We start from the raw sequence: 14,575 nt of genomic DNA, 5'->3' as shown, positions 1-14,575 counted from the left end.
CAATTTCAGCCTATAAATGTTAAACAATTTGATTTAATATTAATAATAATCAATTAATTGTAATAATAATCAAAATCTACTGGACGATTAAAGCATCTAGGAAACTGCAGAGTATGTATAGTTTTACTTAAATCAGGATGCAGAAATTTGTAGTGAATGTAGCGAGCAGATCAATTATTTTAAGTATTCTAAGACTACATTGTTTTTGTTAAACAGGATTAATACAAATAAAAAAACGTATAAAATAATAAAATGATTAAAAAGTGCAGATCATAGAAACATGGCCCCACAAGGCAGCCTTATAAAAACACTACACTAACCAAAAGGTTTTTGTTTGAATGCGATTATATACACTTGTACAAACATACCTAAGGGTTATATATTCAATTTAAGCCAATAAACTCTCTCAAATGTAATACATTGGACCTTTATTTGCTTTAAAACAAAACAAATTCACCCTTGACTGAGACATACCTGTAGCTCACATGGCTTCTCTAATCTGGAACACTGTTCACGTCAACCTGTGCTGAAGTGTGAAGCAGTGAAAACATCAGTCAGTTCTGTAAAGTGACACTTGGGAGTAGAGATTAAACGTGTTTTCTTTACACCACTGTCTTACCTGAAAGCAGAGCAAGATAAACACATAAATGAAAGGTTATCCCACAATCCTCTGGGGGCAAAGCACAGTGTGTGTTGACTCTTTAAGAAGCCACTTCATTCACGCTGCGGCCAGTGACAGCTGCCATTTCTGCCGCCGCTAATCTTATTGCACCTGTTTATAGCTGAGAATGCTTTGGCACCAAGTGAGTCAGACACAGACACGGCTTTACAGTGGAGCAGTTATTGATGCAGGAGACAGTGGGACATTTATAACATAATATAATCTATAACCACACAGGTTCAAAGTGGGAGGCAGCAGATCAGAGGGGCTTCAGACACTTGAGCAGGCATGAAGAAATAATATAAGGAAATGATTCCCAAATTGAGGCAGCCTGATGGATGTCTACAGTCTCAGACATTTGAAAACCCCCACTACATAGAAGTGCCTCGGTCTGCTGATTTACACACTAATCCTGTTCGTTATTACCCCATTTTTTATCAGACTATCTCAGATTATTTAATTCTTACTCAAATCCATCACATTCTCCCAAACAAATATGCTTTCAGACATATAAAATTGCACTTATCATAGATATTAATGCAATTAAACCCATATACACACATTTGTATGAAGATAAAGTGTAATTTAGAAGCAGTTTTACCCGTAGAAAGGTCATTTTCCGCAGCAGTGAGGCTCATCTTCATCTCTTCTTCATCTTCTCACTGACTCCTGACTTGTGTGAGGTGAGCCTTTGAGCTTTGCTAGTTATACCTCACATGATGCAGTAAAACATTTAAAAAAAAGTGCTTTGCCAAACACTGACGCTCTGATATCATGGCTATAATAAATCAAACGGTGTATTTTGTCTTTAAGCCACATAACGAGGCACCGTGCCTGTTGGATTGAAGGTACTAGTATATCAGATCCCAACAAGGCCGCTGAGAGCAGCTGGCCCTGGTTGAACTGTTGGTTTATTGAATGAGAGGAGCCAAAATATCCCTCAACCCCTGTCCAGAAATGTGTGTGGAAGTAGCTGGATCATCTTTCCTTTGAAGACATGCACTTTGATACTTTCACTGATTGACAGTGAGGGAACAAATGCATACAATGAGAATGAATTTCTTTTTTGGTCCTCAACAAGCTGCTCAAAATTCAAGTTTTAATCCTTGACAGCTTACACGGAAGTCTCTGTGACTTAGTTAGCGGACGCTCCACCCACTGACACACACTGCTGTGAACAACAGGAGCCTCAACACAGTATGAACCGAAAGAAACTCAATTCACCCAATTCATTCTCAGCTTCTTCTATTGTTGTATTGTTGCACTGCTGGAGTTCTTCTGCCAGTTTAGCAGCTGTTGTATCTGATTTGATGACCAAAAAAACATATTCCTTATTTTTTTTTGTAAAAATTGCAGCATATTATGGCCATATGTAAAAAAAACAAACAAAAAAACAGTATGAATTCTGAGAAAAATTCAGAATTATGACTTTCCTTTTTTCCCAGAATTCTGGGGGGGGGGGGGGGGGGGACTTTTTTCTTTAAGAATTCTGACATTTTCTTTAATCTCAGAATTTTTATCTCAGAACTCTGTTTTTTTTTCTCAGAATTCTGACTTTTATTATTAATCTCAGAATTTTGATCTCAGAACTCGGGTTTTTTTCTCAGAATTCTGACATTAATCTCAGAATTCAGTTTTTTTCTTCAGACTTTTTCTTTAATCTCTGAATTCTGACTTTAATCTCAGAATTCATGCGGTTTTTTATTATTTTCTTCCTTTCAATTTTTTTTTTTTTTTTTTTTACATGTGGCCCTAATACTCTTCTCTAATGAATGTCAAAATAGGGGTTCTCACAGTCTGGAGTTGATTTTGTTTGTTTAGTTTGTTTTAGTGACAGGATGTGGTGTAAGACTTTTTTTTTCTTTAATTATTAACATAACCGGCGATGAAAAGCAAAAAGGAATAAAGATTCAAAACTGAAGTGAAAAATATCAATAGCATTTTAATCACCAAAGATATAAACATTTAAATATCCATATTTGTAATATGACTTGACAAAATCTTTACAAAGTTAACCTTCATCGTCTGCTGACTGCTTTACACGCTGTCTGTACAAAAATGAGGTGGCGTCGGGAGACTGGCACAAAGAGAGGAAACTATCCCAAGTAAAGAACAATATAATGTCAGCAAAGTGGAAAAAAAGAAGCAAAGTTACAGTCAAAAACATTCACATTCTCGTCTTCTGATAATCGGTAAATAAATTGACACAGACAGTAAATATATAGGTTTTCTTGTAAACTGCTTATTGTGTCCACGCAAGCTTCAATCACATTCAGTTCCTTTCTATTTATTTAATCATTACTAACAAATCATTCAATACGTAAATAAATAATTAAAATGATAGATTATTTAAATAAGCAACACTTGAATCTATTATAAACAAAGTTAATAAGTAATTGAACGACATTCCCACACATGCCACTACCTTGTTTGGTTGTTATACAGCCTTTCAATGCATAAACTGTTGTCAGCATTTTTTTTTATGCCACTTGGAAACATTTTACATCAATAAACGACAAATCAGGCAATATGTTGCTCACAACGCTAAACTCCCTCTGTGCTTTTTTACTTGTGGCAAAAACATCCTAAGTTGCAACACTGACAGTTATTGTAGGCTTCACTGAAGTCAAACTTTTCAGCTTCATTCATTCATTTATTCATTCATTTACACACATGGCAAAAAAAACAAAAAAAAACAACACACTCTGAGGCCTCTACGCCTCAAATATCGACGGAGGACGCCGCCACCGCTGCTTTCCACGCAGTGCTGAGCAAAGGAATGTGAAATATCCTTCAGGCTATGTACACATATCTGCAAATTGTTCAAAAATATCATGCAAATAAATACTGGTCATTTAAAACGAATCTACAACACACCGACCTCAACAGTAGTAATATATTATTGTAGACTGCAAAGGGGTTTCACAAAAAGCCTTAACTTCAATGTACACCAGTAATGCAATATGACCTCATGGAAATACTGCAGGTCTCAGAGTAAAAGCTTTGTTGTTGTTGTTGGTGGTGGTGATGCAGTGTTTTTTTTTTGCTGAGGTTTCCAAAACTGTGTTTTGCATCTCTATCTGTGCTTCGCCAGGTTCCCATCATGCTTGGGAACAGTGGCGGTGCACAACAGTAGGATTTACTGTACACACACATTCACTCGCTGTGTCAGTCGGAATGAAAAAACAACAACTACATGTTTCCAACAGACTTACGGAAGAGTATTAGTGCCACATGTAAAAGAAAATTCAAATAAATGAAAAAAAACAGCATGAATTCTGAGTTAAGTCAGAATTCAAACTTTAATCTCAGAATTCTGATTTATCTCTGATTTTTTCCTCAGAATTTTGACTTTAATCTCAGAATTCTGACTTTCTCATAATAAAGATTTTTATCTCTGACTTTTTCCTCAGAATTTTGACTTTAATCTCATAATTCTGACTTTTTTCTCAGAATTCTGACTTTCTTCTCACAATAATTCTGACTTTAATCTCAGAATGCATGCTGTTTTCTTTTTTTTTCTTTTAGATGTAGCACTATTACTCTTCCCTACATACATGGATATACAGCAGATGGGTAGAAATCTGTGAAAATGGACAGTCTGTGCTTTGATCGAGGCCGAACCACAGTGTGCAGATAAACAACAACACGTAGCAGAAGGATAGCAGGGTTTGTTCTGTCCACGAGAAGACGGGAGGGGAGGCCAGCTGCTCCACACACACACACATCTGTTTGTGCTCTTTAAAAAGTGATTCATACCGTAAGTAAGTGAAGAGCATCTTTTTTTGTAATATTCACAGAACAAGATGTTCATTTTAAGAGATGAACCAATGCAACTCCTGGAGAGTCAAGTCTCTTTCGCATGGCATGCAGGACGGACATCACACAGCTAAGATCCTTAATGTTCCAGCCATCCAAAAATGAGTGCAACAAAGGCACTGCAGGGTGAAACACCAGAGCAGACAGGGGAAAACAGGAGCTTTACAAATATTTTGTCAAAAAAGCTTTTGTAAAAATCACTTCATCAACTCAAACACCACAGTCAGAGGCTGATAAATCACTGTGGGAAACAGATTTTTGGATTTTATCACACTGATTGCCCCCATTAACCAGACTGAAAAGAAGTTAAAAGTGTAGTCTACCTACAGTAAAATCATATTTGACCTAAAGTTGTCTTGAATGCTGTCACAATCAAACCTAAAAACTATTCTGCCACAGAGAATCATCAAGATTTCAACAAGACGTGAAGAAATATCTCTAACAGAGCATTGAAAAAAGCATAACACACTAAATATACTGATCACATTAAAAGCTGTTTGGTTAGCTACTACATTCCCCAGACAGAAGCGTACAGAAGTGCAATCGATCCAAATTGGACAAAACAGCGGTGATACGAGATTCAAAATCAGGGGAAGAAAAACAAAAACCCAGACGTCTGCACATTTTGTGCCGTTACACTACACAGAAAACACTACATGTAAACTCCTCTTCATTTGATTCTGATAGAATGTTTAAAGTCAAGTGAATATGCGCTTATATTTGACTATTTTACTTTAAAAAACACCGGTGTTTGATGATTTTGGTCTTCGTTTTCACATCTTTTAAGAACTTCTGGAAGCACTTAAAGATCACATCCGTGGAAGCATCTCAACAAATCCATCCTCGACTCGTATCACAATGAAACCGCACGTCTGCTTCGCCACTGATATGTGTGCGTGTTATGTCGGAGGTCTGACACGTCTGGCTTCTCTCATGTCAAAGTGCTCTAAAGAAAAAAATTACTTCCTGTGAAGACGTCTGATGGATTTTAAAGATTCAAGATACTCGAGATGCAATTCATAGGTGAACTGAAAGTGTGTTTGTTGGCAAAGAAGTGTATTGAAAAGACACTGAAGTGAATGAGAGGTTCAGGCTCAGATCTACTTGTCCCAGAGCTGCTGTAAGTGCAGAAGCAGAAGTTCACGTAATTGAGTTAAAAAGCCAACAAGAAGAAGCAAAAGTTTCAATAAGCAGCATTTTAGCAAAAGTACAGCTGGGAGATTGAACCATGAAAAGCCTATTTATTTACACGGACATGCGTTAAAAATGAGTTGAACTGTTTTCACAGAATGACTGGAATGATGGAAACTCTGAATCCATACTGATAAGATTCATATAAAACACAGTAGATTCTGAGTTATTCAACACTTCTCTATTATTATTAAATGGAATGTTAATCAGAGACTAATGTTTGATCAAAGTTGTGCTATTGAGCTGTTTTCGCTCAATAAAAACTGTGCTCAGAGATGTATTTATTTAATCCATGTACTGTATTTATGTGCAGTGTTGTAGTTTAGCTTATTGTATTTTATTTATTAATGTTTAATGTTTTTATTAGTGCATGTTTCTTCTTTCTCCAATACGAACTATTTTTTTGCACAGAATACCTAAGATAAGACTGTAGATTGTTAAACCTGTACGGTACTTGGTAGAAATATGATGAGCTATGACGACAATAATATGTTCAAATGATAATACATTGATTGTTAATGCTTATTGTGTGGCTATAGAGCACGATAAATTAATTCTTTTTGAAAACAGAACTTCATTATGTATCAAATACTACTATTGTACCTGTGTCTAGTTTATGTAGTGTGTACATTCAACACGTTCTATTTCTCTTGTTGTGCACTCGAGCCCTCAAACATGAACAAATGCATAAGCAATAAGGCAAAAAAACAACAACAAAAAAAAGCACTAAACACTAAGAGCCGATCCAGTTTTTTCACTCCTCGCACAAAGTGGTCTGTGGTCTTTGCAGATGAAAATGTTTTTTTGTAACCTTCAGTAGATCTGAGCCTCAACTCAAAGAGATGAAACATGGCTGAGCGTTGGCACGTGTCAGAGATGAAAGAGAGGCAGGAGAAGCTCAATAAAGAGAAGGACTCCTATGGACGACTGCAGGGAGTGACCTCGTCCACACTCTGACGTGTTCTCCTGCAAAGAGGGCAAACAATGAGTGCACGGAAAACGACTTTGACAGTTTGCACTTCATTAGGGCTGCTTTTCATAATCATCATAATTAAACTGTCGTGTATTTAGTCAATTAATCGAGTCATCCCTTGGTCCAAATCTGGAAATGTTGACATTCTCAAATGTCTTTGTTTTGTCCACAACACAAATTATTCAGTTTTAATAATTTCTTTGACAGATGGAGCAAAGAAAGCAGAAAATATTCAAATTTAAGCAGCTGAAAAATCAGAGAACTTGTTTTGTTCTAAAAAAAACCCTGATTATTCAGTCAAAAATGTGTTGACGATTAATACTTAATAAACCTAAACTTTCTATACTGAATTTGTGCCTCAGCCTGAGTGATATAAAGTAGCAACAATTGTGCAGAAGTCACAAAATAGACCATTTTATTTACTTATTGTTCATAAAAAACGAACCAAGTGAACTTTGAACTGTGACATATTTCCAAATTTCACAAATTCAATCCGATGTTAAACATTTTGAGTAGTTTCTCCGCAGGTGTGTTTATATAGTTCAAAAAAATGTCATCAGATTGCCCAGGTTGTGCTAAAAAAAGGATAAAAGACACTCTATATTCTTATAGTCTCTGCGTATACTGTATGTTTAAACATAGTAATGGAAAAAACAGCTGAAATGCTCTTTTTTTCTAAAGTTTAAAACCCCCCGTGGTGTGTGAATGTGAACTAGTTCATTTTTCTCGCATATGAAATGAACTTTATGTCAGTGTAGCTACTTACTAAGGCACTGTAATCAAAGCAGGATGTCGGGCCTTTGCGATACCGTGCGTTGCTCAGCACTTCACATGGATTCTCCTCCTGAACTGTTTGTTTGTAGTTAAGGTGGTAATTATATCTGAACATCAAGCACAGATAAAAGCCTCAGTGAGCATGTGAGAACTGGGAAGGATACACTCTGTCCTGACCTGAGTCAACCTCTCTATCTCACAGGAGCTACAGGGCAGCGTCTCAGCGACAACAAACAGCAGGTTGGTGTTTTCTATTCGCTTCGCGTGGAACAGCCTGGAAAAGAAAGGAATCGTGGATATGAAGCGGATACAGCACAGGTTTAAAAGGACAAACATGTCGTTGCTGGAAAAACTCACCGTGAGCAGTTTCCACAGTCCTGCAGCACATTGTAAGAGTTGGTGGTGTTTGTGAAATAGAACTGACTTTGGATGGTCACACAGCTGCTTTGTTTCGTCTCAAACCCGTCAACGAGGACGTCATCTAAAAGACAATAAAATGAGCATTAAATGAGCATTTTATGTGGTATTTGAAAGATAGTTTCAAAGATAGTTGCAGAAATAGTTTCATTTTCATCCACATCAGATGTTTACATTCATCTAAAAGTTGCTGTTGACGAAGGCTGAAGGATTTTTTACAAAATTATTCCCATTTTCATTTGAATAAGATATTTAAAATTATGACTACGTGATTTTTGTGCAGATCTGTGAGAAACAAAGATGTTTACTTTAGTCTGTAGAACAATATTTTATCTAAAATGATAATGTGACACACATTTTGGCTATAAGAAATATTGCAATTTTGATAAAAATCAAAATTAATTGGTAAGGCTGACGGTTAACTGGTACAAGAAGACCCAGTTTATTGTTTAAAGAGATAGTTCAGGTTTTCAGAAGTGTGGTTGTATGAGGTACTGACACATTGTCAATGATCAATTATACATTTTTGCCTGTATGCCATTTTCAGGCCGTTTCCTGAAAATGGCAATGAAGTCGTGGTTGTAGCTTTACCTCATGCCAACACACAAGAAACCTGAATTATCCTTCTAAGTCTTCTTACTGAGGCCAAAGCGTAAAAACAACACCGATGTGCAAATAAAATGCCGATTACACTATGAATAACTCAAAGCAAAGTAGACATTTCCACACACACACACACACACAAATTAAGTTAAGTGGTCACCTTTGTAGAGCCAGCTGTTGAAGGCCAGTCCATACAGTATCTGCTGGACTGCAGACCTGAAAAGAAGTTTTCACATTGCACCTTGTTAAATAAGAAAAGTATAAATAATGATAAACAAATGCCATGACTCCTGTAACACTGAGCTAAAAATAGTCGAGAATAGAGGGGCAGCTGCCAAGCACTGCCCCCGTTTAATGTGAAGGAGACTAGACACAGTTTGGATTGTTTTAAAGGGCACAACGCATACTCCGGGTGTCATTTGGAAATGGTAAACATGTCTCACCATGCCACAGTGGACGTCCACCAGGCCAAGCTGAGGACGTCAGCGATGGACGGCTGCAGTAAGAGAACAGAGTAGAAATCGAGATGAAATCGAATATTGAAAGTGTCCTCATATCTAGAACCTGCAGGTCGTGGTCTCTTACCACAAAGATGCCTCGATGTGCCGCACCAGTGTGGCTGCTGCTGACAGGTTCACATGCAGACTGGTAGTGAAAAGACTGACGGCGGTTGAAAATTGAGTTGTTGTAGAGCGCGTGCATAAGGTAAGGGTCAACATCGCCGAAGAAAAGGCCAGTCTGTGACGGAGGGAGAGAATTAAGTGTAGACTTAGAATGAGAGAAAGAAGGAAAACAGTGACATCGTGTAGTGGCAGTAAGATAAGATAAGCTTAAGGTTACATTTAAGTTACCAAAACAATTGTTTACACTTGAAAATGTTACTCCAATCACAAAGATGAGTTCAATTTGATGGCAGATATTCTGGTGTAGAAGGAATAGTCTCGTTTTGACTGTACCTACAACTGCACAACTTCATCATGTGACGTATTAGATTACAAAGTTTCCATCCATCCATTTTCTACCACTTTATCGCCCACAGGAGGGGAGGATTACCAAGTTTGATTTACTTCAAAATAAATAAAGTTGTAGTTCTATAAACATGATTCAGAACTGTCTTTGTCTAAACGAATAACTTGTATAACTGTTGTATTTCTGCTCCGGCTCCCCCTTTTCTATCTCTATCTCTACCTCACCTCCCTCTTGTTCTTTTTTCTTCCCATTTTTCCTTTCACCCCAACCGGTCGAGGCAGATGGCCGCTGGTTCTGTCAGTTTTTGCTCATTGTGTGTGAACTGTTGGGTTTCTCTGCTCTCGATGATGTTGTCCATGTATTGTGCCTTGGGATAATGTATTTGACGCGATACAAATAAAATTAAATAAAAATAAAAAAATAAAAATTGACGCTAAGAGTGAGCACACGTACCTTTTTCCAGTGATCCCTCTGATTTGACATCACCAGGAACCCGCCGTCATCAATGAGATAGCAGAGGAGGTCCTACAGACAACACATGGTATCTCACTTGGAGCAGCAATTTTAGATATCATCAAACAAAGTGGCAGTGTAAAGGTTTGCAGAATCTTAGTAGAAAATAAACCCAGAATATTCAAATTCGATTTTACATAATATTGTTTTTGTCAAAACAAGGCTTGTTATATAATGAATAATTCTGTATCTTTATCTAATATCATGGGTTAATGACTGTTAATGATTCTCAAGCTTGTAGTAATCAGCATTTAAAGGGACTGTATGTAAGTTTATGTAACTAGGCTTTTAAAACAAACACTGCAATCCTACATTTAGTTGCATAAAACTGGCAAGTGGGGAAAACGCAGCTTGATTTTTTTCATTCTGATAAATCGTGTTGGCAGGTGATGAATAATCTTTTTTTTTTAAGTTAGTTTTGGGGCATTTATGTCTTGATAGTGGACAGGAAAGCAAACTTGAAAGGGGGCAGCAAATGTCTGCAGTGGCTGAAGAAGGAAGTCGGGGGGGGCCACATGAAACAAGTCAAAGTGCCACAAATGGCTTGTGAGCCAGACTTTGGACACACATGTCCTGTGTTAATCATATACAGACATTTGACATGTGGCTTGTGTTTCTTCTGAGGGTAATTTGACTGAAAAGAATCAAACCTGTGGCAGAAACAGTTCTGTACTGTATGTTACAGTCTGTTAGTTAAATAATAAAGTTCTTACATCAGTGTTCACTTCACAGTCCATCTCACAACTTCTGGATGGTCCACACTGTAACGCAAAATGCATGATGAAACAATGACATTACGTTTGTTTAGATAAATGTGTGATAAAATAGGATTATGAGTATAAACAGTGAGCGTTGTACTAACCTTGTGCGAGCCCTGACGACTGTCTGACACGTTGCTGGCCAGGATCTTAAACTTGTCGACCCAAGCTTCCAGGTCCAGCTTCACTCCGACCACTGAGTGAAGAGAAGCACAGGAGCATGAGAGAACAGGTGTATACCTGAGATATCTGGAACACTATATTTTCCATAACGCTGGCTTTCATATCAAGTCGTTTTTTTGTACCTGCAGGTTTGAGCATCTTTCCTCCTAAATTCACCTCAACCGCTGAACTAACCAGAATTCCAACAGTTCCGTTTTCTGAAACGACAGGGTCGTCCAAGGCTGTTTGTGAACCAAAAAACAAAAACACTTATGTTTAAAAATCTAATGACAGTTTGCAGTCACAGAGGTCACATAACAAAACAATCCGTGATAATAAAAGGATTCTGATTGTGATTCTGATACAGATAAATGGTAAAAGTCATATTTAGTTTAACTTTTCAGTTGTGTGACAAAGATTGGAACGTGCATATTTTTGTGTGACTTTGAGAGAAGTGTGAGGCGAAAAAATAATCTCAACACAGGGTCCACTAACTTTATCTTTCAATCACATCTATATATACTTTATACTTTAAAATACAACAGTACTTTTTAGTACTTAGTATTTGCTCTTAGGTTTATTCCTGTTAATGTAAACATTTGACATTTACGCGCTGTAATGTACTGTATGTGTTTTCCAAATGCTAATAAAGACTGTGAGACAAGGTTGAAAAGCTTTAAAACTACAGGTTGTCATGTCCCTCATAGAAATCTGAACTCCCTTTATAAAGCATGGAGATGCACATTTTGCCCGGCGCCATGTTGCTTGTTTTGCAAACGGCAGTTCTCAGACTTCATCAGAGTCAGGTGAACTCGTCGTGCCAAAGTTAGTCGTCTAATTTCCTCTAAAAAGGAACATAATTCACCAAATCAACATTGTGCGCTATTGAAGAAGACGTGAAACCTTGGAATGAGATCAACTCCTCAGGACGATGTTTAGTGATGTTATTAATCAAGTGTGAATTTTCCCATTTCCATTTAAATTGAGTTATTTTTGCAGAAAGTGGAGTCGCCCCCTAGTGGCTTTTATTATGTTCTTTTTTTTCTGGTTGGCTTCAGGAGGAGGAGGAACCTAGAATACTATGTACTTGTGTATATACAGTCTATGTTTAAAACCTAGTTGGACGGCACTGAATTAGTCTTATTTTATACCACATATTTATCCAAAGGTGAAGAATACACTTCAGTAGTAGTAGTAGTTTTAGTAGTAGTCGTCTCATTTAATAATCTGGTTAAATAATACTCACCGGATCTGAGTGGAGGTCTGAACATGTAACCTCTGTTGTCCAGGCTCCTTCTATAGTAATTTGAATTAAAGGGTTCAGGATCTTCCTCCCATGACTCTGCAGCTCTACACAAAAAATAACAAAAAAATCACTGACATTTATGAGGGAGAAATATTACTATATAAAAGAGAATATTCAGGAATATATTAATCTCACTCACAGGTTGGGGAAAACCCGTGTTATTCCTCCATCTGTAGATGCAAACACAGCTAAGAAGCCGTACCTGTGAGAATTAGATTATTGATGATTTGAATGTTTTCTTTTTGTGTTGCCATAGTTGTGTGTGTGTAAAGTGTGTAAAGACTTTGAAAAGCTGACTCACGAATTCAAGTCCTTGTTCTTCCATACACGAGAGGCCAACTGCCCAATAATCCGAGAATCCAGAATCAGGTTGTGGATTAGGCCTTTGTCACCTGAGATTTAAAAAAAAAAAAAAAAAGCACAATTTCATTGGCTTTTCTGAAGTTTTGGAGAGACACATAAACTTCTGCTAATAACAGTCAAAGTAAATGTACAGTAACTGACACTCATCAGATTCTGGAGAAATATCCAGCATGAGCGACAGGAAGTTCTGCAAAAACTGAGTGTTGTTGTCAGAAAGGTGCAGACGCTTGCAGTATTCCCTGCACAGAGAAAACACACAAGTGAATAAAATGAACTTGTACTTATACTCACAGACATATAAAGAGTGGAAGGAAAAAGAGAAGAAATGAAAAATGATAAGTCACCTTGGAGCCAGAAACACGTGTCCGGATGATTCAAAGGAGCTCGGCAGCAGCGACTGCATGTCTGTGACACAGTGAAAACAGGTCATGTTGTGTTTTTGGTCATGTTGTGTTTTTGGCTGTGGCTTTTTTTTTGTTGTTGTTTGAATTGATTTTGTTAGTGAGACATTTCCTTTGAAACAATAACCAAATAAATATCACAATAAAGGGAAAATCCTTGCATATGTTTCTACTCACCACAATCACTATTTCTGTATCCTATCCTATCCATCCATCCATCCATCCATCCATCCATCCATCCATCCATCCATCCATCCATCCATCCATCCATCCATCCATCCATCCATCCATCCATCCATCCATCCATCCATCCATCCATCCATCCATCCATCCATCCATCCATCCATCCATCCATCCATCCATGGCAAAGTGGGAAGGGAACTTGGCTTTTAACCGGAGGGTTGCCGGTTCAAGTCCCCACCAGGTCAAAAGGGCTGGGGTACCCCTGAGCAAGGTACCCAATCCCCATTGCTCCCTGGGTGCTACTCAGTGTGCCATCTAGGATGGTTCAAATGCAGAGAAATAATTTCCCTAAGGGGATTAATGAAGTTTAAGATTTAGATCTATCTTGCTTGTGAGCTACCAAGCTAGAATCAATCTATCTATCTGAATTGAACTGAAATAAAGCCCAAAAAAAGTGTTTTGTTTGCTGTGACCTTGACCTGAAAGTTTGTATCAGACAACCGAAACACACATGTTCTCCGTCGTTACATCATAAATACTCTTACAAATACAAATACAGAGACTTGAAGTAAAGGCTCTCTGTCTGCCCCATACTCACACTGGAGCTGCAGCATCACATCACTCAGGTCTGCCTGGATGTAGTACTCGTTGTAAGGGGGTAATACCAAACCAAGACTGCAGATGGCAGCATCCAACAGGAAGAAACATGAGTGGGGCGACAGAGAGAGAGAGAGAGAGGAAAGGTCTTATACAGTAGTGTGTTCTATAGAGAGTTCTTTATGATCATAACATCGTGGCCACTCACCTGTAATCTGTGCCGTTAATAGGAGTCCATGTGTAAGCTCTGTACACATCATCGATGTATTGCTACACAAAAGAAGATTGTTCATTATTCATAGCAGTTAATGTGATGTAAACAGTTCAGGAATACTGGGTTTTTATTACTGTAATTTTCAATTTAAGGTTAAATAAACTGTGAAAGGATTTGTCTCTCTCTATGCTATGTGTAAAACTTTCTTTTTGTGCAAATGGAGCTGCTACAGCCAAACAAGTTGAATTTATTTATTAATTTGCATTAACACATTTGCCTGAACAGTCCGGTGTGTGGGATTCTGGAAGACCTATTGACATTGATTGTGAATTATCACCTTTGTTACCTTGGAATTAGCCTTTTACATGTGAATTAAGCGTCTGCCATGTTGCCAGAGATTGTCAATTACTTCAGAAATGTACACAATAGTGTTAAAATACATGAAGCTTCACTTGCCTCATCAATGGACTTGATCAGAGTTTTGACCTGCATTTCACCTGGTCTTCCATCAATCATCTGTCTGCGAATCTAAGGCATGAAAACACAGTGTTAATATCCAGTGAACTGCAAAGGGACATCACAGACGAACAGGCAGATTATCCTGAGGCAGATGATTTTTGTTCCCTAGCAATAACTTTGAACATGAGCTTTAAACAACAGCAAAGAGCAGA

At 37.7% G+C, this 14,575-nt stretch overlaps 1 protein-coding gene across 1 annotated transcript in view; it reads right to left on the bottom strand.

Moving 5' to 3' along the window:
* Window positions 1-5,430: 5,430 nt before the first annotated feature.
* LOC131460339 (voltage-dependent calcium channel subunit alpha-2/delta-2-like) overlaps window positions 5,431-14,575 on the bottom strand; it is a 31,065-nt gene continuing 21,920 nt past the window's right edge. Inside the window, exons 21-39 of the mRNA XM_058630724.1 lie at window positions 14,361-14,432; window positions 13,899-13,960; window positions 13,692-13,768; window positions 12,854-12,914; window positions 12,651-12,748; window positions 12,448-12,538; window positions 12,286-12,348; window positions 12,087-12,190; window positions 10,984-11,082; window positions 10,783-10,874; window positions 10,634-10,681; window positions 9,861-9,932; window positions 9,024-9,176; window positions 8,882-8,934; window positions 8,599-8,654; window positions 7,776-7,899; window positions 7,583-7,692; window positions 7,411-7,493; window positions 5,431-6,637 (exon numbers count right to left, since the gene is read on the bottom strand). Of these exons, the coding sequence (XP_058486707.1) occupies window positions 6,542-6,637; window positions 7,411-7,493; window positions 7,583-7,692; window positions 7,776-7,899; window positions 8,599-8,654; window positions 8,882-8,934; window positions 9,024-9,176; window positions 9,861-9,932; window positions 10,634-10,681; window positions 10,783-10,874; window positions 10,984-11,082; window positions 12,087-12,190; window positions 12,286-12,348; window positions 12,448-12,538; window positions 12,651-12,748; window positions 12,854-12,914; window positions 13,692-13,768; window positions 13,899-13,960; window positions 14,361-14,432 (1,614 nt within the window). The 3' untranslated portion in view covers window positions 5,431-6,541. The remainder of the gene's footprint in view (window positions 6,638-7,410; window positions 7,494-7,582; window positions 7,693-7,775; window positions 7,900-8,598; window positions 8,655-8,881; window positions 8,935-9,023; window positions 9,177-9,860; window positions 9,933-10,633; window positions 10,682-10,782; window positions 10,875-10,983; window positions 11,083-12,086; window positions 12,191-12,285; window positions 12,349-12,447; window positions 12,539-12,650; window positions 12,749-12,853; window positions 12,915-13,691; window positions 13,769-13,898; window positions 13,961-14,360; window positions 14,433-14,575) is intronic.

This window comes from Solea solea, chromosome 6 (assembly GCF_958295425.1).
Source record: "Solea solea chromosome 6, fSolSol10.1, whole genome shotgun sequence".
Classification (NCBI taxonomy): Eukaryota; Metazoa; Chordata; class Actinopteri; order Pleuronectiformes; family Soleidae; genus Solea; species Solea solea.
This window is presented reverse-complemented; position numbering and strand designations above follow the sequence as displayed.